This window comes from Euwallacea similis, chromosome 3 (genome assembly GCF_039881205.1).
Source record: "Euwallacea similis isolate ESF13 chromosome 3, ESF131.1, whole genome shotgun sequence".
Classification (NCBI taxonomy): domain Eukaryota; kingdom Metazoa; phylum Arthropoda; class Insecta; order Coleoptera; family Curculionidae; genus Euwallacea; species Euwallacea similis.
Genome location: NC_089611.1, coordinates 6226869 through 6252113, shown reverse-complemented (window position 1 = coordinate 6252113; position 25245 = coordinate 6226869). Strand labels below are relative to the sequence as shown.

The window sequence follows — 25245 nt, the reverse complement described above, 5'->3', positions numbered from 1 at the left end:
AGTTTCTTACTGATTAATTGTCTTCGGTACTTCTATCGCGCCACTATCAGTTTTATGGCCGAAGCGGCACCCTTTGATCCAGGCTGCTGATGCAGCGTCTGCCTGTAAGCCTCTGGGATAATATGACACATATAACTTGTTTCAGGACAGTCAATCGTAAGATTTAATAAAAAAGTCTTTTTAATTATTTGCAACACAAAACCTTCTAAAAAAAGGGAAATACAAGAGCAAAAATAGACACAATCAACGGTATTATAAGATAATCTCACAAAATAATCAACACAAGCAAACATGGGTGTGCGATTGACGGCAACCCTGTCGGTTTAAAATTTTTTTCAGTGGCCATGTTTACATCTCAGTGGAATTATCAAGTTTTAGCTGAATGACGTCACATCAAAATTTCTGACCATATTTTATTATATTTATGTTTACATTTTATTTATATTTTATTATATATGTACCTATTTGACCATATTATTATATTTCTAATAATTAATACGTTTTACCTTCGAATTATAATGATAACTAAATAAGTTAGACATACATATATTGCTTCCGAGGTAAACATAATCAATGTGGCCATGTGATTTCGTCATAGATGATGTGCGAGACTTTTAGTTCGGCGTTAACTATACCTCCATTGCCTCGTAAAAAACGAAGTTTTCGAAAATACTACAGTTTTGAATATTTGAATATACCCTACCGTCCTTATTTTGAATACACTGTATTTCGAAATTAAATGTTAAAATTAATAATAAAAGGCAGACTCTGTAATATTTAATGGAATCGTAATAAAAAAAAGTTATTTGAGACACACATAACATTTTAAAATTAAAATAGCGAGGGAAAAAAAGAAGATTTTTTACTATTGATTTACTTTGAACTAAATGCAAAAAATCTAAAGGTTTCCATCTTGAAAATATCTTTAAGTAATAATTAGTAGTGGTAAGTAGCAAATTTTCCATTTTTTATGTTCGCTTTTTGAGTCACCTTCCAATGAATAACACGTAATTTTTTCTAGTCAGAGAACAATTCTTCATAACCAGAGATGAAAAATAAAAAAATATCACTAATGTGCTCCTAATTTCATATATAAACAACGTCTCTAGTGAACCAAAAAATTTAAATTTTTTTAGCGAAAAATCAGAGGCGTAACACATGAATTTGAAGCAATTCGAGTTTTCACTTTCTCTCTCTCCCTAAAAAGTAAGTTACGCCAATGCGTAATATGTCATTTTAGAGCCAAATAACGCCTCTTCTTAATCTGAGATTTTGAATTTCATCTGTGAAAATCAGAGCCGAAGTGATGGCGATTTTATAGAAATTTCAGGATTGAACAAAATCTTATAGCATTTGCAAATTTTAAAAATATTTTGTTTATATTTTATCCCTAAAATTCGGTATACGCCAATGTATAACCATATAAAGTCTCTTCTTAGCCTAAAATTTTGAAATGTGTCTACGCAAATCAGAGGCGTAGCAATAAAGGCATTGGTCAATACCTAAAATTGAAAAAATATTTTTAATTGTGAAATTCGTTCACATATGTAAGAATCCCGAGGCTTGTTAATGTCTAGTGGGTTATTCCATAATGTTTCCTGGAAACTTCTGGCAATTTGGAATTTTATCCATAAAAAATCAGAGGCGTAGTTAATGAGATTTAATGGAAATTCCAGGAATAGAAAAAGTATTTTCACTTTTACGATTTTTAGAATTTTCAGGCATTTCTATACATCGGAATGGGTAAATATGTAGCACGCCAGTGTATAGCCTGCTGACGTCTTTACATAACCTGTAATTCTGTGAACAATCAGAGACATACATACATATATAAAAGGGAAAAAATATCGTCTTTTTTACGTCTTTATAACTTGAACATCACCAATGTGTAATGCGTTATTTCAGAGCCAAATTTATAACATTTCTACATGATCTAAAGTGCTAAATTTTATTAATGAAAAATCAGGTGCGTAGAGATATTAAAGTAATTAATCTCAGAAATAAAAATTCGCTTTTGGTTGTATGGCGGGTCATTCCATAGCCAAACTACGTCTTTTTACAATCTGAAATTTTTAATTTTATATGTGGGAAATCAGAGCCGTGAAGTTCGAATTTTAAAAGTAATGAAAAAACTCACCTTTCCTTGCACATTTTTTAAAATTTACTGACGTGGCCAAGAATCGATGTACGTTAATGAAATTTTCATTTTTTTGTGCAAATTCAGAGGCGTAAAAATAAATATTTTGGACCAATTGCAGGAATTAAACAAAATCAAAGATTCACGGAAGTGTGCAATGTGTCATGACGTCAAATAATCATAGCCTGAAATTTTGAATATCATCTGACAAGAATCAGTGACGTAACAATAGAGATTTCTAGACGATTTAAGTTAATTTTGCAATATTAAAATGTTTTGGCATCTCTAGAAATTCAGGCAGGTACGCCAATGTGAGGTATCATCTACGTCATTTCATGGGCAGGTATTGCCCCTAGATAACCTGAAGTAACGAATTTTGTGTGTGGGAAATCAGAGGCGTAGAGAGAAAGATATTTCCACGGAAAAATCAGAGGCGTAGAGAGAGATATATTTCCACGGAAAATCAGAGGCGTAGAGATAAGGATATTTCCAGAGAAAAATCAGAAACGTGGAGATAGGGATATTTCTACGAAAAAATCAGAGGCGTAGCGGGAGGGATTTGATTGAACTTAAACAGCTTGAACGAATGTTCAAATGAGAATTTTCTCAATTATTGTGTATAGAAAGCTTCCTCAAACTTAAACAGCCTGAATTGACCTTACGGGACATTTTTGAGCTTAAAATAAAGTTTCTGTATCTGACCAACAATAATCTACAAAACGTCTTGGTGCGAGGGCGGGGGTGCTGAGGAAACAAGGGAAAAGGGCTGATTCTGTGTTAATTTAGTGTATATATGGTATAAATCATGCAGTGACTAAGCCTTAAGAGACGCACAGGTCTTGGTAAGAGCCCTTTTCTTGAAAATTATTGTGAAATCATGATATTGGTTTTGATGAGGGAACAGGAATTCTTTAGAAATATAGAGAGAATGGCAGAGTTTTGCGGCCTTTTGCGACCATTACGTAAATCACCTTCGAGAGAATTTCCCTTTCCTTTCCCTCTCCCGTTCTTCCACGCCATTTTGACTCTTCTGCAAGAGCCCTTAAGGCAACCTTTGTACCGCTCCCTCAGCAATAACACAGAGAGTTTAACACAGAAAGAAAAGACATTGAACAAGGTGTAAATGTAGGAAAGATTTCTTTTGTGCTTGTGGGCTTTGAATGGGCGAGCCTTTGTAACACTAACACCATTTATCCAATCCCTCGGAATCAAATTACTTATAGTAATGTAATAACAAGGTGAAAATGCAGCTGGGGTGTCGTATAAATTAAATTAGGAGCTTTCGGGATTGTTTCATTAATAACAACGAGAAAAGTAGAGGCACGAAGTGGTGGCAGCAGATTCATCAACGAAACCGGATGGCGGCGGCTCAAGGGCTCTTCATAGCAGTCAAGAACTTTAAGGGCTGCAAATGTGACTCTCCAAGGTTTCGAACTTGGAAATTTTGATTGCGGATTGACAGGGCCGGACTGGGACCGCACACATGGGGGAACAGTCGCGTATGAGTTTCTGTTCAACAAATAATGTATGCTGGGAAACTATATTGGTTTCCGCCCTCCCGGCTATAATCTCGTTATTTTCGATCAATAAAACTTCTTTAAAGCCCCGCTGTATGGGCTCGGATAACAGATTATGCCGGTGGCAGACATTCCCCCTTTTTTGCATAATAATGCAACGTCGGGGGCTCCCTCTTCGTTGACAGGAACATTGCGAACAAAAGAACCCCGAACAACGGCCATCTTGTTGACACATGGCCAATGAAGGAGGGAGATTATGTAGAAAAGTAATCTATGACGCACGCTTTGTTTCAGCATAAGACACATTCGATCAGGGATAAAACCAGGTCTACCTGCCGTTATTGAGGTGCCCGTTGCAAAGTCTTTTCCCACAAATCGCCTTTCAGCGTCACAATGGATCGTTTTACTTAAATCCTCGGTTTAATCTGATTATCTCAGGTTTCAAATTTGACCATAAAGCCACGCCAAATGGGCAAAGGAATGTTTGAAAGAAGACCAGATCATTAACAATGCCATTCAAACCTGCTGTAGACGTTTGCGTCATTTGGGCCCTGGAAAATTACGTGCAAAATGATCAATTTGAACCATTTTCTGCTGAAGAGCTTTTTCTGCTATTAAATTAAAGTACCCAACCCCTGGACGCGCTTTTGGAGGAAACATGCTTCCATTTTAGCAGAGAAGTGGTCATTTGTGTTTTACTATAAAACGGCACGTGTATATGTCATTTTTGACATGTGTGACGGATCCGTGACCTGCGGATTGGACAACAAAGTTTATTATGCAGTGCTGTCTAATACAGATCCGTAATAAGGAGTGTTATTGTTTCAAGTGGAGAATTTTGTAAAGGGCGCTTCATAATGACAAACTTTCAGGGGATGTAGAGCTCAAAAAAACAAATATTTAAACCGAGATCGCTTCGTTTCCACGATACAGAGTGTTTAATTTATTTTTTTAATATTTTTTTAATATTTTTTTAATATTTCAAAAACTGTTCGGGACACGGGATTGAAACACTCTATGGCGGGATAAATGTGAATGTTTTGGAGTAGGCAGAATATTTCCATCTACACCAGTGACGTCCGTGTGGCCATTCACCGAGAGGTTTTCAATGAAAAAATGGTAAGCCACTGACTTTTTTAATGCGAATATGCTTTTTTAATATTCCATAAGTTCTTAATAAAAAAAGGGCTCTTAGTGCTTTGTCGCTCAAATAGCCGTTTTCAAGATAAAAAATAATTTCTCATTCCTGTGCCTAGCAAAAAACCGGTATAGGTTTCCAAGTGCGATTAATTTCCTTGATATACCCAACCTTCATAATGGACTTTTAGAATATTACCAAATCCCAAAAAAAGCTGCTGGAGGCTAGACAGGGTCGGATTAGAACTCAAACACGAAGTCTTCAAGGTCACCAGAACTCAACAGGCTTTAGCTCTAATAGCCCTTGAATCCCATGTTATATTCCCTATTTTTTCCCCAGAAGCACATGAAAAGGGACGATTACATTATTATCTTAATGGATAAATATGTGCCCCGACTAGAATCTATATGGACGATTTGTCTGATGTATTTCCTTCTCTCCATTTTCCTTATGAGTGTTCCCTTGTCTTTGCGTGTTATGTATTTTAGCTGGCAAGTGCAAATGTCGGTATTTATGTTAATGAAATTTATTAAAAGTGAAAAAGTGTGTTTCAAATTAGCATAGCGAATTTCTTTAAAATATTTATAATAATAGATTTAGGGATAAATATCGCCGAGGACTCCGGTTTGCCTTAGTATGGTATCATTCGTGATTAATGCTATAAGCATCGCATTAGGAGGGATTTACTCTGCATTTTTCAAAACCATAGTGGTTTTGAAGTAATTTAATTGTTTTAAATTTCTTAGAGAATAAACGATGATGGTTTTTAAGTCATCGATTCGAAAATCGGTACCGGATGTGAGGATTAGCATCACTTCATCGCCAATAGAAATTTCTGATATTGATTCATGCCTCACTGAAACGCAGATTAACTTTTTCTGGAAAAAATACGAAAAACCTCTCATTCCCTATTAATTGGATCATAGAGCGGCAAACACGATCAGGGATGTTGGTGCCAGTTTTTCCGATTTTTCTGGAAATGTTGGGCTTTTTTGCGCAAACCTATGAGGACACGATATACATACACCACGCCGCAAAATTCTCGCATATTTTAAATATTTGCACATTTTCGTTTTAACATTTTAAAATAAACATTTTACTTTTATTAACGAATTATGATTAGAATTTAACTTAATGGAAACAATAAGGAGTATAGTTAAATGAATACACGGTAACCCAAAAAATTAAATAATTTTTATTTCTTAATTTATACAAAAAAATTAATATTTAATAGCGTGTATTGACCCCTCTTGCTCCGACTACGGCTTCACACTTCCTTGACATACTTGAAATTAGGTTTCTAATGTCAACTTGATTAATTTGATTCCATATTTCCGTGACCCTCAATGGCAGCTCATATAAGTCCCTATGAGAAACCTACAAGGGTCTAACTTGTGGACCCATGTTGTCCCATAAACGTTCAATTGGGTTCAGATCAGGGCTTCGTGCTGGCCAAGGCAACATTTGAATTTGTACATCTTGAAGGTAATTTTGTATTACTTGTGTCACGAGTGGACGTGCATTGTCGTGAATCAAAAAAAATCCTCACTGATAAATGGGGTATATGGCACTGCATGGGGTTCTAAAATGTCGGTTATGTATCGATGAGCTGTTAAACCACCGTTCTGAAACACAACTAACTCCGTACAACCTTCCAAACTAACGTCCCCCCATATCATAATAGATTTATCTCCATAGCACATAATGCCGACAAAGTTGCACCGGGCGTATAGCTCTCCAAGACGTCGACATATTGTCACGGCGATCATCATTAAAAAGGCAAAGTCGAGACTCATCTGCAAAGAGCACGTTGCCCCATTGACAATCTCCCCAATCAATGTTTTCCATTCAAATAAAGAGTTTGAAGTCTACTTTCGTTATAACCAGAAATGCTGTCGTCTTGAGAGTAATTTATACGCGATGCCCCCAACGATTCCTATCTATAGCTTTTCCATAACTCAATACTGTTCGCGGAAAACTACCCTCCTTAGTCCGAAAAATATGTTCTTGTGGCTGCTTCAAAATCTCGGAAAATCTACGAGACGCCCATTAGACTTAAAAAAGGCATCAGATTGCGGTCCTTTGTAATTCGGCTATTCTGCGAGAGGGGGCGCTGATGTTTGTTTTTGACTTGTGACGCCACCTATCAAACACTTCCTACAACAAAATGGAGGATGCGCTATAAGTTCCGCCTTTAAGAATTTTATTTACTATTACTGTGATTACACTATAACTGCCGCAATTTTGAAATACGGAGCGATTTGTGCACGGGAGCGGCGTTTGGATTGTTATCGAAATCAGAAATTAGACTTTTGCTCTTCTGCGATCGCAGTCTCAGCGCTTTTTACTTCTAGAAGTCTATCGCATAGCGTGGTCACGATTTCTTCGAAGTTTGCCCTGCGCAGTGATAAGATTGAACTGTAAAGTTACAGTCAAGAAGAGAATTCTCATAATGGCAACACTCAATCATCTTTGCATTAGATTTCTAATTCAGTGCATTTAAAAATATACAAAATTAACTGACGTGTCGCAACCAACAAGTCGACTAAAATCAGACCACGTCTAGCCCCGAACTCCGGTGTCGTGCAGCTAAACATTAATCGTCCTTATCGCTTCTCCATTATCTCTCAACAAACTTGAATAGATCCACAATAATTATTATCAGTGCAAAATTAACATCGACAGTACCAGCATCCAACGCACACACGGCCTGTCGAATGTTTACTGCTCGATGACCTTCGATCTTTATAACATGTCTATCTATAATATTTTTTTATTTGATTCTTAGTCTGAATAATTCTCTGCTATGGCTAAAAAGGTCGCCTGCATTCAATCCATTTCGGTTTTTGGGAAGCTGAGGATACACTGTTTATCGTTTGTGTTCGGTGCTTGGGTGCTGTGCAAAAAGCTGCTGAAATATGTCTGGAACCCCAAAGGGTCGGTTAATATGTTGTTGAGGGATACTCCACCCTCGTTCCTTGTGGATTCGTCAATTGGACAGCACAAGCATGTGAAACTTAAGGTAAGTAGTTAGTCATTTAATTTCTTGTAAGTGTATGAGTCAGGGGCTGATACAAGTAAGGTTGTATATTATGTTAACGCGACATAGCTCAAAAATGTATTTCATTTATAGTAACCCATGCTTTTTCAATGTTCATAGTTAAAATGCCTTTCGCCAAATTATCAAGAATTTTGTTCTTCATACACCTCCCTTTTTCAGGGAGTAAAATTGCATTACGTGGAGTCAGGCCCGAAAGATCGACCTTTAATCCTTCTTCTCCACGGCTTTCCAGACTTCTGGCTCAGCTGGAGGTTTCAAATTCCAGTCCTCTCCATCAACTTCCATGTGGTGGCTCTAGATCTGAAAGGTTTCGGCGACTCCGACAAACCCACCTGGCGCAGCAGCTACAAAATCGAAACAATCCTCGAAGAACTGACGCAGTTCATCCATTCTCTAGGTGTGAGCAGCTGTATTGTGATCGGACACGATCTGGGAGCCCTGCTTGGCTGGTATTTGGTGCACCAAAACCCCAGTGTTGTGAACAAATTCGTCGCGGTTTCCTGTCCGCATCCAAACGTTTACTGGAACACTTTCAATTGCACTTACAACTATCAGTGGTTGAACTATGTGCAATTACCGTACTTACCGGAAATCGATGCTTTGAACGAGGACGTAAAAATTATCGATCAGTATCACAAGCATTTGCCCGCGAAAGACGTGAATTTGGAGGCTTATAAATATACTTTCTCTAGAAATGAGGATTGGACTGGGGCTTTGAACTACTACCGAAATTTATCGTTGTTCAAAATCAACGAACGCTTAGAACAGACAGAAGTGCCGGTGATTTTAATCAGTGGAGCAAAAGACCAATATGTGTCTCTGGAGAATATAATCAAATCCACAGAGTTTTGCGAATTCTTCAAACTAAAGGTTATCGATGATTGCGGGCATTTTCCGCAGCAAGAAAACCCAGAAGTGTTCAATAATGTGATACTCAAATACTTAATAGACAAGAGCAGTCTTCCTAATCCCATAGAATCTCCTTCGAAGAGACTGTTTCATGGACTATTTGGAGCTGTTTCTAATACAGTTAAATATGGGAATTCCGTAATTGGGACTGTGCAGAAGAAAACAAATGGGGTAGTTAATAGCATACCCTTTACGCTTAACTTAAACAATGTAAAGCAGTGAGACTGATGATAAAAATAAGCACAAAATATTTTTGTTATTTATTTGTTAGAACAAAAATGTAATATTAACCTGTTTTTCTATATTAATGAAACAATGTTTCTTTCAGTTTAAACAGATAATTATTAAAAAAATGGAAAACCTGGGTCGATAAATGTATAATAGTGCTGCAGACCTCCCTTAACATTGAAAAATTTTATTACAACATCTGTTAAGTTGTCTTTTAAATAGGAAATTGCTCGCTGAGAATCATTTCCTCTCCTGCATAGAACATACACTGTACAAAGGAAATTGAAAATGTTAATTACACCCACAAAAATCAACAACACCTTACCATCTTTATGCTTAGAAAGCAACTTTGAAACCTTCTCTAACCCTCCAGGCTTCCTAATATCATCCCAAGGCATATTCACAGTCTCAGGCAAATGGCAAGCCTCAAATTGAACTTGTGGCCTAACATCAAGTACCAATTTTTCCCCTAGTTTTAGATGAAAATCCTGAACGCTTATATGCTCACTTGATTCCAGTATATCGATGTTGGTTATCTAGAAATAAAATAAATTGCAAAAAATGAAAATGCAAAACTTTTACATACTTTATCACAAGCTTTAGCCTTGCAAAACTGCTCATAATCAATTAAATCAAGTACTGTGGGATCAGTGCCACAAACTGCACATTCAGGATTCTTTGGTCTTAATTTTATATTGCGAAATGTTGAAGTGCTACCATCAAATAAAAGAAGTCTTCCAGATAGCACATCATTTGAATTAGTTAATATTTTAATTGACTCTAACGCCTGCAGCACTCCAATTACTCCAGGTACTAAAATACGGTTTCAAGACATTTATGAAACAGCAAAAAATTTTTAAGTCTGACCTGGCCCAACAACTCCCCCATCCCCGCAATTAGTAACAGCTTCAGGTGGTGGTGGCACTGGAAACAAACACCTATAACATGGTCCATTTTTGTAATGATAAACGGTCAATTGGGCATCCATTTGCAGGGCACTGCCTGACACTAAAGGCACTCCTTGCAAGACACAGGCATCATTGAGCAAATACCGAGTTGCCACATTGTCACTTCCATCAATAACCAGATCAAATTTATTTGAAGCCATTAGAGTTTTCATTGAACTGCTGTCTAGGTGCAACTTCAGTGGAGTAATTTTAATTGATCTGTTAATGCTAAATTAACTATATTATTATGAATAAAACTGTACTAAATTAAGGCCACTTGCCTGTGCAATTTGTCATATGCAGAATCGACTTTTGGCACTCCAATGTCATCTTCAGTATGCAATATTTGTCTGTGCAAATTTGTTATGTCTACCTCGTCAGAGTCTACTATGGTAATTTCACCTAAACAATATCTCCTTGGGTTTATATAACCATTTTATATGTACACATACATACCAATGCCTGCAGCAGCTAAATAGACTGCACTAGGGCATCCCAAACCCCCTGCTCCAACTATAAGAACTTTGCTATTTTTTAACTTAAGTTGCCCTTGAGTGTTCACCTCAGGCACAAGCAACTGCCGGCTATATCGCACTATATCTTCATTTGTAAGGCCTGAAGTAACATATTTAGTTACAACCTGAATAATAAATTAAGTTTGGTGAAGAAAACTTTGATTCAATCCTTACGGGAGAAGCTGAATTCGCTGATAGGTAATTAGAAAGTTCTTTCTCTTTTTTTCTCAATTCATCTTTAAGAGCTTTTATCTCTCTAATTAAATTAAGAACTTGATCTGCGGAATGTGTCATGATTGTGTTTGAAGACCTCAACTCTCTTTAAGAAACTAAATGTTAAAGTGCTTTTATCAAGAAAATAGTTGTACGTTTTAGACACAATGTGGAATATTTTTCATTAGAAACTAGCAATAATAATTAATAAAAAAATATAATAAATTAGATTATGAGAAAATCTGAGGTTATATTTCAAGACTTTCAAGTTTTGAAAACCTGACCAATATTGAAGGACGGAGAGAGCGACCTGAATGAAAAAAGAAAAGATAAAAAATATTAACTTGTCAAAAATGTTGGAAATGTTAATCATTTTGCGTCATTGTGTATGCGAAAGGAAGATTTCAATGCAATTAGAGATGTTATTGATTTCGTTAAATAAAACACACATTAACTACAGATGTCTCGATTGTATGAAATTTGTGATTATGGAAAAACTGAAAATACATGATACCACTTAATTCAAAATGTATCAAACACTATTAAAGATATGATTTTTTTGGAGAATTACTTTCCGAGTAAAAGAGTTCAAAGTATTATATTTATTTGTTAATTTTAAAGTGTGAAATTACCAGGTTTTTGAATATTAAGCTAAAAATTTGATTCTTATTTTAATCCACAAAATATATTTATATTTTTATGTGATTTGTAAACTTGGTTTTTGATAGTTCCCTAGTTTCTTAAGTAGAAAAATCCATTTCAGTTATAATGGTAAAACAAAAAAATGCACAAATGATATATGAACCTTTCAGAGGCGAAGAGTGCTTTGAAAATATATAATAAAAACGCCAGGTCTATATTTAACAAAAGGAGAATTGGTACCTTAAAAACAATTTACCAAGTTTATGATATATTAAAAATCCCTCCAAAATGGCCACACTTTTCTTATTTAATCGATTTTATACCTCTTAAAAGTTGCGAGATAAGAATTATGAGCACTTAAAATTTTTTTTTTTTTTAATGAGATGCCCTGTAGAACATTCTTCGGAAGACACGAGATTTTCAATATCAACTATCGCATACACTATGACGTCACAAGGCGCTAATTTTTTTTTATTGATTTGGGCAACTTTCGCCATCCCTTATCTTGCGCCTTCACCCTTTAGTAACAATAATATAACAAACATAAACATCAGTAAAAATAACCATCTCAGAAATACTTTAAAACTCTGTAAATCATGAAAAACTGAATATGATCTGAGGTGTGCTGCGTCACAGTAAACGCAAATGCTCCATACCATAATTCTCGGAAATCCTTTCAGACAAAAGAGTGCAAATTTAGGTTTCTGAATGAAAAATGATCTGATTTTCGCTTAAATCTTTAGAAAGGCCTTTTGTTGTTGTTGAGGTGTTTCAGATCTTTATGGGAAAGTTCTAGATTGTGCAGAAGTTGTACATGTTTATACAGAAGTAAGTACCATGAATATGAAGCCAATACTGCAATATTCATCAACTGCATGTTATTAAGTACATTTCAAGCAAAAATCCTGACATTTCAATGGTGTCTGGATGGTAAATAATCACCCTTTTCTCTTCTGACAGAAATGGAATCTCAAAGACTTCTTCCATCTATGAAAACCCACAGTCTAGATGACGGTTGGTCAGATCAAGGATCAGAATCTAGCTACAGTACTTATTCTGACTCAGACTCTGACAGGTAACAATTTTCCCATCTTGTTCAAATATTTCTGTACTAAACCTTGCCTCAGTATCATCCCCGATTGGGAACCATATGTAGATGACATATCTGGAGAACTTGTATACATTGATTGTCACCCCTTTGTCACTCAAAATCAGTACCAAACCAAGGCAAATAAAGAACCAGAACCATTTTCAAAATCGCAGCTGCGTAGGAGCACTAGAGGCAAATTTCTGCGTTTATTAAGGAAAAGGGAAAGCAAGAGATACAAAAAGAATCAAAAACCTATGGAAGAAGGTAAGTTGGTTTGTATTGAGTTGAGGGTGATTTGAATGTGTTTGTTTAGGAGTTGAAGTGAATACTCAAAAAGTGAAATTCCAAGATTTCCAAGAAGGAGAGCAAAAAGAGGTTTCTTTAGAGATTGACCATGAGAATAGATATAATTTGTCCAGTGATAAATCACTTGCAGAGTCTTTGCTAGGGCTGATTGTCAGTACTTTGTCTGATGGCAATAGAGTTATGATTGCAGGTATTTTCTTTCAAAATAAACCTTACTTTATTACAATTTTCACTATACATAGGTTTTTCCTATGATAGTAAAGCTAAACATGATAGAAACATTAAAATTGGAGATTGGTTGAAAACCATAAACAATATTGAAGTAAATGTGAATAATTTAGACGACATTTTACAAAAATTTATCAACCACAATGAGGTTCTCTTGACATTGCAAAGAGTGGCAGCTACAGAAGTTACTAAAGGCCCTCCGATAAACACCCTTAATTTAGAATCTGCCTTTGTTAGGGATCTATTGAATTCTAAAGTCGAAGAAAACCAGTTGGTTTTGCAGAAATTATGCGCATATCCTGCGGGTTTAGTATTCATCAATACTGGTAAAGTTATTTTTAAACACAAAAACATGTTTCTCTACTTTTCTTGTATGTTCTAGATAACTTAGAGGAGAATAACAAAGCAAATGAAGATTTGATTTACTGCTTCCCAAGGCCTTGTCAGAAGAATTTGTTGTGCAACTCTCGAGGAGTGTTTATAACGTTAAATCATCTCTTAAACGACATTACTAGTACTTCGCCTAAGTGCAGCTCTCTGCTCTTCCAAGAGAAGCTGCTGCACATTGTCTACACGCGCTACGACAATCAATTATTGCTGTTTATGGTACCAGATGAAAGAGCCAGTGTTAAAGAAGCAGTTTTGATGAATTCAGAGATTACAAGATTTTTTGAGTTTACCTTCAACAGTGTCGACGAAGCCTTTTCAAATCAACGCTATATTGAGCAAATAGACAGATTTATGTTTAGGTGTGTTTGTCTTTTATTTTAAGGTTTTCGTTATTTTGGTTTAGATATTTGGCTAAAATTATATGTAACACTGACTGGGCCACAACAGAACAGTTCATGGAGTACCAATTCGAGCTCGAGGACCGCAGCAATTGCATGTTTGAGCAGGTAATGCCAGTGGTACCCACTTTGAAGCTGCATGACGAAGCTGTTACTCAAATTGATGATGCTTTGTCAGAATTAGAAGCCAGCGATTATAGAGAATGGGTATTTTATTGTAATAAACTTTTTGGTAAAAAATAGTAATTTGCATTCATTAGAATGAAGATCCATTGGACTGTCAGCGTCTCTTCACCATTCTCGGCAGTGCCTTATTTCATTCTGGCTACTTATTACATTCCCATTTAATGCAAGAAGACCTGGTGGATGTGTATAATTTCTGCAAAAACCAGGGAATAGTCCATCTTTCCCAAACTGAGCCAGTTAAATCTTTAGTCTTATGGAAGGAGGTATTTCCCAGGTCATGCAAATCTAAATTTGCAGGAGACGTGGCTGTGCCCCAAGGGGGACGATACTTACTGGTTGTGGGCACAGAAAAGGTCGTGTTATTTTTTGGGTTTAATTTTTTTTAATGATATAGTTTAGGATTTTTTGGCTGTAATAATGGAGGCTGGGGGAGCCACGGAACCACCAGAGGAAAACATGGGGCCAGATGCATTTTACGTTGAAGAAGTGCAGGCCACTTTAGCGCACGTGCAGGAACTAGGGTTGAGTATTGTGGCAGAGCGTATGCTCATTGCAAATGGGGGTTTTATGGTAGCCACCCCTATGCCTCCTTTAAGCAAGAAAAAAACCGACTTTATGGGTGTGTTTATTTCTTTTAAAGAAAACTTTAATTCTTAGAGAGAAACTTTAGGTTTTAACAAATCAATATCACCTCAAACTAGCAATAAAGACGCGGGAATTGCAGCAAAAAAGAACGAAGTAATTTCTATATTAAAGAGGCGCAGTTCGGAGCAAAACATACTGAATACTACAGCAAACGAGGACACTTTTGACGCATATTCTGAGGGTTCAGAAAGCCAGAGCTACAGCGAAATGAGCGATGAATCGTCTAGTAGGAATAGAAAGTTCAAGTATGATTCAAATGATGAGGAATCGGATTTTGACGAGTACGGAGTAAGTTTATATTTCATCATTCAGTGATAGTTGTTCAATATTGGTACTAAGATTTTGCATGTTTGTATAAATTTATCAAAAGGAAGGTAGTCAGATAAGCAGCAGCAGTTGCGACCTATCGGAAATACGTCAGTCTTTGCTATCAGATATCGGAGAGTACTCCCCGATTCAGTTAACCACAGGTAGACATAATGTTCTTTATCATTTCGTGCATTTGAACACCACTGAAGGAATGCTGGTTATGCCTCTGGAGCATGGAATTCAGTCCGACACTTACCACTTGATTTTAAACAATTTTCGAAGGTGTTGTCAGGGGATTCATGACGTGTTTCAGAGCACATTGCGATTCAAGGTATATTTAAGATTTTTTAGTCATAAAAATGAATGAATTAATGAAAAAAAAAGTAATATAGATTACTTTTGCGTTTGTCTTTTCGATCTTTAAGTTATGAATTTGTTTCTGGGTGAGACAATTTAGGAACTCAAAGGGACATTTTTAATATTCTAGAGCCTGCCAGCCCAAGATATAGCAAAATCGTTAATGAATAAAAGTTTGATTGCAATTAAAGAGTATGGAATGTTGTTTGAGTGTCCGTTTAACATTGAAAAAGAGGGCAATAAAAAGAGCAAAATTGCCTACTGGGTTTTAGGGTAAGCCTTATTCCAATTAGATATTTACAAAATTACAATTTTATATCGTGTTTTTTGTAGGAGGTTGTTCTACACACCACATCCCAAGGAATTGTATGTATGTTATCAGGACACAGTGCCTCAAAACCTTGTAGATTTGGCTTTTAAAATCAATCTAAATAGTATCACTTAAACTTGTAAAATATAAAGGAATATATCAATAGGGCCCATAATCTGTTGGATGTGGATGTTTTGCAATTTAGGCGTTGAAAAATACAACAACACCGTCATTGTCAACTTTTATTTCATAACAATTAAGCACAGGATTGCAAAAACCTTATATCTCTAACTTCAATATTAACGGAGGTACCTCATTAAACCACCGAATTTGAAATACTTTGTAAAATATAATTTTTAAAATAATAAACTTTTATCACAAGTTAGTTAATCACCTCAGTTCAATTAATATCTTCTGGAATGGGCTTGATTGAATCCAATAAGAATTTTAAAACTCCTCCAGCCATTTTACTGCCATAATGCCCTTTCCAATATTGCCTATCCTGGCCTTCATGGTAAAAATGTATTTTCATGATATCTGGAGGATAATCTGAGAGATATAATTCTTTCTGAAAAGAAAAGTGGTGGTAAGTACATTAAGTGAAAATAGGGCTTTAGTATGAGTGGTATTGTCTATGTGTTAAGTTTTGTCAAAAAGTAAATTTCCTGAAACCACACTCTGTTTCAATAGTTTGACAGTAAAATGGCTTACCTTTTCCCATGGTTTATTTTCCCATTGTTCAATTGATCCAGATGTTTCTATAAAACAATCTGGAGATCCACGGTTATCTATTGTGCCTTGCACCCTATATCTAAAGTAATGTGGTTTCCATTCATTTCCAGCAATTGTACATGAAATTGTCAATTGATAACTAGCAGCACAGTCAAATCGCCCCACAAACCATTCACTTGCAAATAATGTGGGTCTGTATTTTCTAATTATGTACCTTAACAATCTTTTTGGCTTCAAATCAACTTCCTAAAACAAAATAAACATAAATAAAAAACATGACTAATTGTGTCAGTTGAATGTACCTGGTATTTTGCACATTTGTCATAAGAAGTGGCAAAACAACTGGTATGTCCCAAAAATTCAGGCTCTTCAGGCAAAGGGCAACTGCCATATGGTTCATTTTCCACAATAAACTTGTCACCTTCATTAGCCACTATATTCCAATGGTTGAACCTTTCCTGACCATTTCCATTTCTGATCAGGTTTTTAAAGTTGTCAGTTGTGTAAAAACAATAGAAAACATACCATGGCAGTTTCTTCGCTTTTTTAGGGTATTCTTTATAGTTATAAATATCATGCCAGAGCGCATTGGATTTTGCAATATTGTGCCAGTTTTTACACACTAAAGAGCATTTGAGTATATCAGAGGGTGTTAGGTATGTCAAAATGTTTACTAATATTTCTTGGGGAACGTATGATCCATTTAACACTAGTCCATTTAGTGGGTCACCTTGTAAGTCAAACTGTCCAAGAAATTGTATATTTTTGTCATCTGGGACAGTTCCTTGCAAAAAATTAGAGGCAATTCTTCTAATAATTGAAGCCATCTAAATGAGCTAAAATGTTTGTTTTTTTTATTACTCATGAAATTTCTTCTGCTAAAAACTTTTGTTATGAAAACGCCTGTTAAGTATCTAAAACAATTACTTTTAAGTCTATAACAAACCTTTTAAAACCCTGTATATCTTTATTGTGTTATTAGTAATTATTAGTGGATTGATTGAATATATAGGACAAAATGCTAATAAGATATTCTGTGACCAAATATAAATGGTGATTCAAAGGTGACGAAGTCACCGCTTCTTTTACGGTTTAGGTACGATTAAAACCATTTTAAATCATTTTATGTTATGTTTATGTTGTGTTCTGAGCTGGTTTATTTGTTTGTTTATAGTTTAACTGTCATTGTCATAATATCTAATTATTAATACATTATTCTGATAATAAGAGTAATATGTTTTTCTTTTTTTTTCCCATACCCAAATGAAGGATAGCAATACACTTGGCCGTAGTTTAATGTTTACGATTTGTAACAGCTGTCAGTATGAAGGTTGAAAGATGTTAAGGTGTAAACTATGTAATCATTGATATTAAAAAAAAATTAATACACAATTTTAATTGAAATCCATTAGTAAATGACTTATCACATTTGCAATATTCGTATTTCTGGTACGTTAAAATAATATCATATTAATTTGGCTATTTGTGTTGCAAACCTTGTATTATTGAAATCACAAGCAAATTGCATTCACCACAATGTCAGCAACTGCCTTATCGGGAAACTCGAGTGTTTCACATCAATTCAAATCTTTTTAACTACTACTAATTCTAAACTAGCAAATTCTATAGCGATTGTAAATCTCTGAACAATCTTGAAATAAATTCGCTTACAGTTGACATAATACCTGATCTCCATCACTATGTACAAATGCAATTACCGTCGATTTCCTTATAAACCCTAACTATTTCGTAAATAAACAATAAGAAAAGATGTGTGCAATCAACGAACATAACAGGTTTTCAAGGATTCCTCATTCCAAATAACAACATATAACATTTCTTCTGAAACAAAAACTGTCAGAAATCTTCCATGTAAAAACCTGTCCACCATAATGTCACCAATTTCTCTTCTACACTTTCCAAACCAGCAAAATTCTATATGATGTTCTACAGTATGTCAGTTCTGACATTAGCCTTTTTTGGAATTTCCTAACATTGTGCCCCTTTAAAGAAGATCCTATTAATTCCGAACTGCAACAACATTAAAATGGGCACCAAATACAAATTGATGAGCATCACTGGTGATATTTACCACACCCTCATCAACAGTTACGGTGATACAAATGGGTGACGTGGCCATGGCCTGTGCCTTTCGCATTTTAGCCCAAGACACCTCCAGTGACTTCGCCATAGTCAACTTGAACGAGGACAAAATGATGGAGGAGCTTTTGAACTTGCAGCATAGCATATTATTTCTGAAGATCAAAATTAGCGCTGGAAAAGGTATTGATACTCTGTTGACTGCAGGATCCAAAATGTGTATTGTTACCGCAAGACAGAAGAAAGAAGAGTCTCGATTGAAATTGATGAGAAGAAACAGTGGGATTTTGAAAAGAATTGTTTCCAATCTCGTCAGGTATTCTCCTGATATTGTTGTGAGCAATCCTATTGACATTTTGGCGTATGTTGCTAGGAAACTTAGCTAAGAACCGAGTGATCGGCTCAGGAACTAGTCTGGATTTTACTAGATTTCGGTATGATATTGCGGACAAATTGAGTGTTTTCAGAAAATGTTCACGGCTGGATTTTGGGAAGAGCATGAAGATTCCATTGGTCTAAAATGAGCGTAATAGGAGTATGTTTAAGGGAATTAAACTCTGCTGTTGAAACTGATGATCCAGAAAACTGGAAGAACATTCATAAGCTCGTGATGGGCTCAACTCATGAGGTGATTAAGTTCAAAGGAATCACCAATTAAGAGATTGGCTGACCGTGGTCAACCTCACCACTACAATTTTGCGGAATCTCAACAAAATCCATCCCGTATCCCACCTATATTAAATAGATATAGAGCACGAGGCCTTTTTGTCGCTATTCTGCATTTTAGGGTGCAACAGAATAAGCAGCATTGTAGACCCTAATTTGTCCGAAGAGAAGAGGCGTTGGCATGAAGTTTTCCCTTGCCAAGGTGGTCGAAACTGCCAATGGAATGATGGTTTTTTTGTTCCTAACCATACGGTTTAAATGATTTTCGATGATTAAAATACGGTTTTCAGTATAAATAATAATGTATTTGCTCCGTAATTCGGCAAACATACTAATTACATTCACTTGAAGTTAACGCTAGTAGTGTTGTGTTAGGCTATTAGAGGATATGCAGTCGTGTAACTAAAATAAGCGTTTGTAGTAGTTCTGAACTTAAAAACTAACAGAATTTGTACTTGAAGTCCGATCTTTTAAAGTCAAACGCATAAAAATACTTAATTCTCGAAAACTTAAAGTAAATGTTAAATCTGACTGACTAGACTTCAATAATATTAGTAAAAACTATATACAAGTAGTCGAAATTATTGAATATCAATAATCTCGAAAATTAGTGATAAATCTATTCAATAAATTAGAATGTTACAGTCTATGATAGGAACGCTCGGACCGTGGCTTCTAAGGGTTTCCGACAAACCGGGCACGATTTAAGGGCAGAAGAACACTCGACACAAGAGACAATATGTCCGCAAGGTAAAAACACGACTCCCACTTCTTGCTGCAAACAGATTTTACACAAAGTTTTTACGTCTCCCTGACTCTCCTCGTCCGAATCGCAAGCTTTGATCACAACCTCTTTTGGTTTCGGGCTCTCTTTGGCTTCAGAGGTGCTGGGGACAGCCGTAGCGAAGCGTGGGTCTCTCTTCTGCTTCACAGTGTTAATGTAATCTTGGCCCTTTTTTAGGAACAGATATGAACACTTCGGGAACCACAGGGCATGCTCTTCCCAAGGGTTATCGTCCTGTTCCCAGTCTTTCAATCCTCCACCGCAGTGGAAGCAAATAGTTTGGTCCCCCACTCCCACGTAGAAAAATCCCGCTTCCGCAAGATCGTGAGGGGTTTGCTTAATGGATTTGGGCCAAATTTCGAACGTCTTCAATCGGCTAGCGAGGGAGAATTTGTCTAAATGCGTCGGACCTTTATTTTTATTTATCCCCAATTTTTCCAATTGGATCTCGTCTTCGGGAACTGAATTTGGAAAAATGTCGCAGCCGTAAAGTCCACATGTGTCACTGTTTCGCGTGTTCGAAGAATTTACCTCTTGGGACATAACAAAAGGACAGTTGGGATTCCACGATCGATGATCTTCCATGGGTTCGTCTCCCTCCGCCCACTGATACCCTTCTATATGGCAATAAGGACACAGGACAATGTCATTGTGTCCAGAGGGGTTCTTATAATAAAACCCTGCTTTCGCTAACGTTTCTTTCGACACGTTCTTGTTGGGCCAATTCACATAACTTTTCAACCTGTCCTCATATTTTTTGAAGTCTAAGCTATCGAAATCGATGGAAGACGCAGTCAAGGATGATCCAGTTAAAGAGGACGCAGGTTTGTTCCCGTTGTCAGGCAAATCTAATACTTTGGAGCGGTCGGTAGGAAGAGGTGGAACAGCGAACACACAACTCATAGTTTCAGCTTCTTAGATGTACCCCAGTCCAGCAATCCTGTAATATAAAAAGAAGCCGTTGAGTGCTTTGGTTGAAGTACCATTAAGGTTGAAGGATGGTTTAAAATCAGGTGGTGGTAGCAGCAATGAATTAAAAAGGTTGTCACTAATATACTTTATTTAAGGAGTGAACCCCAACACACAGCTAACAATAAGGTTTGGTATGAGACTTCAATAGCTTTAGAGCTCTTTGTGTCTAGAGAATTCCTGTGGCGAATAAAATACGTGGCAGATCGATTCAAGAACTAATAGTAATGGTCCTAACAAATTGATTCCCAAACATCATAGATCTACTGTTTTCATGGGCTAGAATCTCTCAAACGTGCCACTTGCGTTCAAAATAAGAAGAATTCTATTGGAAATAGGTGAATGGCAATGTGTCTCAAGAAATTTCAAAATGAATATTATCCTAATTGACACTACACCCATTCATGAGAATGCTCAAGGAAGGATTTTCAAGGTTTTGGAGGGCAATTAATTTCCTTAATTTTAACATCCTCATGTACCAACATCTTGGGGATAAAATTGAACAGACTTAAATGAAACGCAACAAATGAGTTACGATAAGGTACCGAGGTCTCGACATTATCAGCCCAAGTCATATCAAGAGTAATAGAGAATTCTACTGTTTGCTTCGAACATGAATGGACTTTATCCTCACATGAGGATATTTTCTGAGCACGTCTAGGCCACCGCTCTCAAGAAAACGAACGATGACTTATCGAGGCCTTATCAACCCAATTGATGCCCCTATACAAAGCGTTTCACGAGTAATGAGGCTTCGGTTAATACAGTAACAGTGCAGAGTCCAACTTTCTTTATACTCGCACATAAAGTGGCGGTCGTTATGCGAGTATCTGTCGACAATAATGGTTCCAGTACCAGGCCGGTACGGTCGTACCGCCATTGGAAAAGGACGGCGACACCGTTGGAATTCAGAGACCATTCACGAGTTCCCACATTCCGTTGGCCCGCGCTCCCCGGGCCCCTTTACCCACCCGCCCTACCACATTCCACAGAGATCACATCAATGACCGAGCAGCGGAAACTGAAAAAAGCAACAGCGAAAGACAGAGACGGCAGAGACCCACACGGAGGGCCCCAGACGGATTCTCGGAAAAGCCGGCATCTTGTACCTACCACAGACTTGGATACGTTGAAATCGACCTGATGTCGTTTTCCATGCGATCTTCAATATACAAAGTTGCTCTAAATGCGATTACTATAGTAAAATAAACCGAGAACAACGGGGGGGACCAACATATGGTTGATTACGACTATCGATAGTTGGCACAGACCGCTTTCCCAACCTACTTTTTGCAGACGGTTTTCGGAAGGGTTCGAAAGCATGCAGTGATAAGGGGAGGTTGTACTGACCTTAAATTACATCCAAAACCGGATTTTGGCACTGGAAATGCATTAGAAAGGCGAGGAATTTGAAATTTCGAGACCACAACACGCACACACTGCAGGGCGAACAGCGCCAGTCTGCCAACCAGCCAGCCAGCCAGTGAAGTATGCGGGCACCGTTGCCAAGTTTCAAAAGGACGGAGCCGCAAACTCGTTTCCCCGACCAAACCGTATAATTTATCCCACGAGTTAATACGACTGGACGCTTGTAAATCCCTCAAAACTAAAAATTCGAGGTAAAATACCATAATTAACTCCAAAAACACTTAACTTCAATCGAGCATTGAGGGATCCTTTAACGGCGCTTTGCAGTTGTTTTTAGGTTTATTAAGTTTGTCAAAGGCGGGTGTTGCGAAATTTGTTGTTGAAGAGTACCAAGATCGTTTTGTTTCAATTTTGGTCATAATTCGCAATAAGCGAGATAGACTTATATAGGTTCCCAGGGTGAACTGGGAGATAGAGAAACAATAATGATACAAAGTGTAATAGAGCAAAATCGATGTGCTTCTGTCCTTTTTATTGGGTGCAGCAGTAGGGAGATGGGATATGCTCGATTTACGGGAAAGCAAATCAGCTATCAAAAAGTATTTGTTTCATGCTAAAAGGGTGTCCCATTCATTAAATTAGTTTTTACTACTATTTACTATTTTTGAAAGAGAAACTTCATGAAATCAGTTAATCATGGAAGCGCATTACATTTGGGGCAAGTACTGAATTGGATTTTCAGCATTCAAAACTCGTTTAAAATATTTGGTTTTAATTTAATGGCAAGGCTGTCTTGTTGATTATGCCAGTGGCGTATCAAAGCAGCTGCCACAGCCACGATTCTTTCAAATTGACTAAATCCTGTTTTTATTACGTATTTTTACAGCGTTAACTAACGATCAAAAAGTTGCACTTCATGCATAATCTTAATGGTACAAATGAACTGCTCTTAGCGCATTATACGCGAGCATGAATTGCCAAAATTATACGTGAACATCAAAAACCTACTTACATATCTCATACGTAGGTAGAGGAACATTGATCAAAACTCTATCGTAAACGAAATTAAGTTGCACAAGAGTATTGATTTTTCACGCGAAGTAGGAACAACACCATTAAAATCAAGCGGCACTCCGTTCTCTTTTGCAACAGCTCGTTCTAAGATTTTCTTTATGAATGAATGAATGAAAATAAGAGACTATAGGTGATTTGCAAATTATACTCTTATGCGTCATACTTAAAGCGATATTACGTGTAAAACATAAATGTTTTTCAATGTCGTTCGCGGACTACAGGGAAAATCGATTAAAAATTATTGGGACGACGTGGAAACGTCTGCGTCGAACTGAAAACTTGCCATGTTTACTTACGTCGTGCAAACGCTGGAAATCTCCACATTTAGTCTAATCCTGGGAATTTTTTTTGGTGCACCATACGTAAACAAAAACACCGATCAGATGCCGTACGGCCGTATGAGCGTGAGAAACTAGCAGAAGTTTGAATAACAGACCATGGCGGCCCAACAAAACTGAATCGGAAATGTGCCTCTCTCACTCTCTCATATGACTCTTATTCTGTTTAGATGCGTTGTAGAGACGTTTATAACGACGTACTAGCGCCGATTGAATTGCTGAATTTACGTTTTGTCATTTACTGAACTGCATTAATCAGCTGAGGCTAGGAACAACAGCCCCTTATATAGGAGTTCTATAAAAAGATAAAAAAAGATAACACTGATAAAGCTTGAATAGCTAGTCAGTTTGCACATTATGCTGTCTTTATTAAGCACTTGGAATAGTTCAATAATAATAATAAAACTTAGCCTGTCCCGTCTATTTATTGAAAACAGAGTCGACATATTAACAATAAGGATAAAATTTAAAAAAGCTAGGATTAAAACTTTTTTAATTCAGCTTTACAGGGCAAAAACAATACTTCTATGCCAGTTAGTGTATGTCCGCACCATTCGGGTTGTTAAAGTGCCTATCGGCGCTTTGACGCTAAGTCACCCGATGGTTTCCGAGGATACCCGAGCAAGAACGGCAATAAAAAATAATCAAATTCGCCCAGCGCTTACCTTATCACAGTAATTGTTAATTTCACTTTTTTTTTAAACCGTTTATTCACTTATTGAAGCTTAGATTTTATTTTTACAATTTTTTTTCTATTCTATTCTATAAGTATAAAATATAAGATATTTAAATTGGCGAAAACACTAGATTTTAGCAAATTAACATAATTTGTTCTTTATACTTCTAGAAAGATAGGGAAACAAGGCAGATTGTAAGCGAGAACTCCATTTTAAACAATTTTATAATTTGATAAAAGATAAGACAAATATATATAGTGGTCTTTATTCGGCCTATTGAAAATATTTCAAAAAACGGAATTATTTAGATTAGATTATTTTAGATTCCAATCTTTACACCTGTACTGATACTGAGAATCTCATTATTTTCTTCAAATTGCCACGAATGCATATATAGGTCAAAAATTTGATGGTCCATTGACCTGATATCCCAGACTGATAAACTTTATTAGGCGCCAGAGCAAGATTAACATCAGATAATTTTTTCCCAATTTGTTCCAATAATCTCATGATTGCCACTCATAGATAAATTAATATTATTTTGATTCTAAAAGACTTGTTTTTAATTAAAAAAATCCCGTCAGCACAACATTTTGCTCTTACATAAATAAACATTAACGACAATTAATCCGTGACAACTGCAATAATAATAATAACATTACGGAACGTCCCTGGTAGTACCAACAAAAAGTAGTTTTTGGAACGGGCCATTTTGAGGGGGGGTCCAGGGTCAACAAGATTCGACTCACCAATTGTTTATTCTTCGAATTCGCCATCAGCAACAAGGCGTTACGTCATTGCTTTATTATTAAACGTATTGCGGCAATTTAATAAGACTAAACACGAAAAAAGTAGAATACTGCGTCGTAGATTTGGACCGAAAAACCTTGTCGATGTCATGTAGTAATTGTAATCCTTGAACATAGTTTTTTGTGTGTAGATAAGGTGCAGAGAGATTTGTTTTGTAGATAAGGAATATGTGATGAGTTCTCAAAGAAGATCATAAATGAG

The 25245-nt window shown here is 36.5% G+C and overlaps 5 protein-coding genes and 1 pseudogene across 13 annotated transcripts in view; 3 read left to right on the top strand and 3 right to left on the bottom strand.

Moving 5' to 3' along the window:
* Window positions 1-15794, top strand: part of in (protein inturned) — a 133122-nt gene extending 117328 nt beyond the window's left edge. The window contains exons 1-13 of one of the 2 annotated variants that reach the window (XM_066406959.1): window positions 11824-12135; window positions 12268-12382; window positions 12435-12661; window positions 12711-12893; window positions 12946-13257; window positions 13314-13680; window positions 13725-13926; window positions 13980-14258; window positions 14305-14524; window positions 14576-14838; window positions 14921-15190; window positions 15347-15489; window positions 15550-15794. In XM_066406959.1, the coding sequence (XP_066263056.1) occupies window positions 12270-12382; window positions 12435-12661; window positions 12711-12893; window positions 12946-13257; window positions 13314-13680; window positions 13725-13926; window positions 13980-14258; window positions 14305-14524; window positions 14576-14838; window positions 14921-15190; window positions 15347-15489; window positions 15550-15661 (2691 nt within the window). In that variant the 5' untranslated portion in view covers window positions 11824-12135; window positions 12268-12269 and the 3' untranslated portion in view covers window positions 15662-15794. Of the gene's footprint in view, window positions 1-11823; window positions 12136-12267; window positions 12383-12434; window positions 12662-12710; window positions 12894-12945; window positions 13258-13313; window positions 13681-13724; window positions 13927-13979; window positions 14259-14304; window positions 14525-14575; window positions 14839-14920; window positions 15191-15346; window positions 15490-15549 lie in introns of those variants that run through there. The other variant, XM_066406960.1, reaches the window with a different exon arrangement.
* Window positions 1-17388, bottom strand: part of LOC136420165 (F-box only protein 6-like) — a 132222-nt gene extending 114834 nt beyond the window's left edge. The window contains exons 1-4 of one of the 3 annotated variants that reach the window (XM_066406986.1): window positions 17205-17388; window positions 16561-17094; window positions 16238-16504; window positions 15921-16094 (exon numbers count right to left, since the gene is read on the bottom strand). In XM_066406986.1, coding sequence (XP_066263083.1) covers window positions 15927-16094; window positions 16238-16504; window positions 16561-17085 — 960 coding nt within the window. In that variant the 5' untranslated portion in view covers window positions 17086-17094; window positions 17205-17388 and the 3' untranslated portion in view covers window positions 15921-15926. Of the gene's footprint in view, window positions 1-15833; window positions 16095-16237; window positions 16505-16560; window positions 17109-17204 lie in introns of those variants that run through there. The other 2 variants (XM_066406984.1, XM_066406985.1) reach the window with 2 other exon arrangements.
* On the top strand, window positions 7314-8984 carry LOC136419769 (AB hydrolase superfamily protein YfhM-like). Of its 2 annotated transcripts, none has more exons than XM_066406307.1 (2): window positions 7314-7814; window positions 8013-8984. In XM_066406307.1, exons 1-2 carry the CDS (start codon window positions 7599-7601, stop codon window positions 8982-8984), a joined length of 1188 nt encoding a protein of 395 aa, XP_066262404.1. In that variant the 5' UTR covers window positions 7314-7598. The 2 variants fall into 2 exon arrangements, with proteins under 2 accessions (XP_066262404.1, XP_066262403.1); XM_066406306.1 differs by having other exon boundaries at window positions 7315-7818; window positions 8017-8984.
* Uba4 (Ubiquitin-like activating enzyme 4) lies at window positions 9107-10843 on the bottom strand. 2 transcript variants are annotated; one of them, XM_066406304.1, is made up of 7 exons: window positions 10627-10839; window positions 10394-10577; window positions 10219-10339; window positions 9858-10165; window positions 9577-9803; window positions 9316-9526; window positions 9107-9258 (listed from the first exon to the last, which is right to left on the bottom strand). In XM_066406304.1, the coding sequence occupies exons 1-7, from the start codon at window positions 10744-10746 to the stop codon at window positions 9107-9109; spliced, it is 1323 nt and encodes a 440-aa protein (XP_066262401.1). In that variant the 5' UTR covers window positions 10747-10839. The 2 variants fall into 2 exon arrangements, with proteins under 2 accessions (XP_066262401.1, XP_066262400.1); XM_066406303.1 differs by having other exon boundaries at window positions 9107-9526; window positions 10627-10843.
* Window positions 17389-17582: 194 nt separating the features above from the next.
* LOC136419738 (L-lactate dehydrogenase B chain-like) lies at window positions 17583-19286 on the top strand (annotated as a pseudogene).
* Window positions 19287-19307: 21 nt separating this feature from the next.
* On the bottom strand, window positions 19308-24369 carry LOC136420210 (death-associated inhibitor of apoptosis 1-like). 4 transcript variants are annotated; one of them, XM_066407053.1, is made up of 2 exons: window positions 24223-24369; window positions 19308-20748 (listed from the first exon to the last, which is right to left on the bottom strand). In XM_066407053.1, exon 2 carries the CDS (start codon window positions 20709-20711, stop codon window positions 19671-19673), a length of 1041 nt encoding a protein of 346 aa, XP_066263150.1. In that variant the 5' UTR covers window positions 20712-20748; window positions 24223-24369; the 3' UTR covers window positions 19308-19670. The 4 variants fall into 4 exon arrangements, with proteins under 4 accessions (XP_066263150.1, XP_066263148.1, XP_066263149.1 ...); XM_066407051.1 differs by lacking the exon at window positions 24223-24369 and adding an exon at window positions 23516-23784; XM_066407052.1 differs by lacking the exon at window positions 24223-24369 and adding an exon at window positions 23158-23417.
* Window positions 24370-25245: the final 876 nt, after the last annotated feature.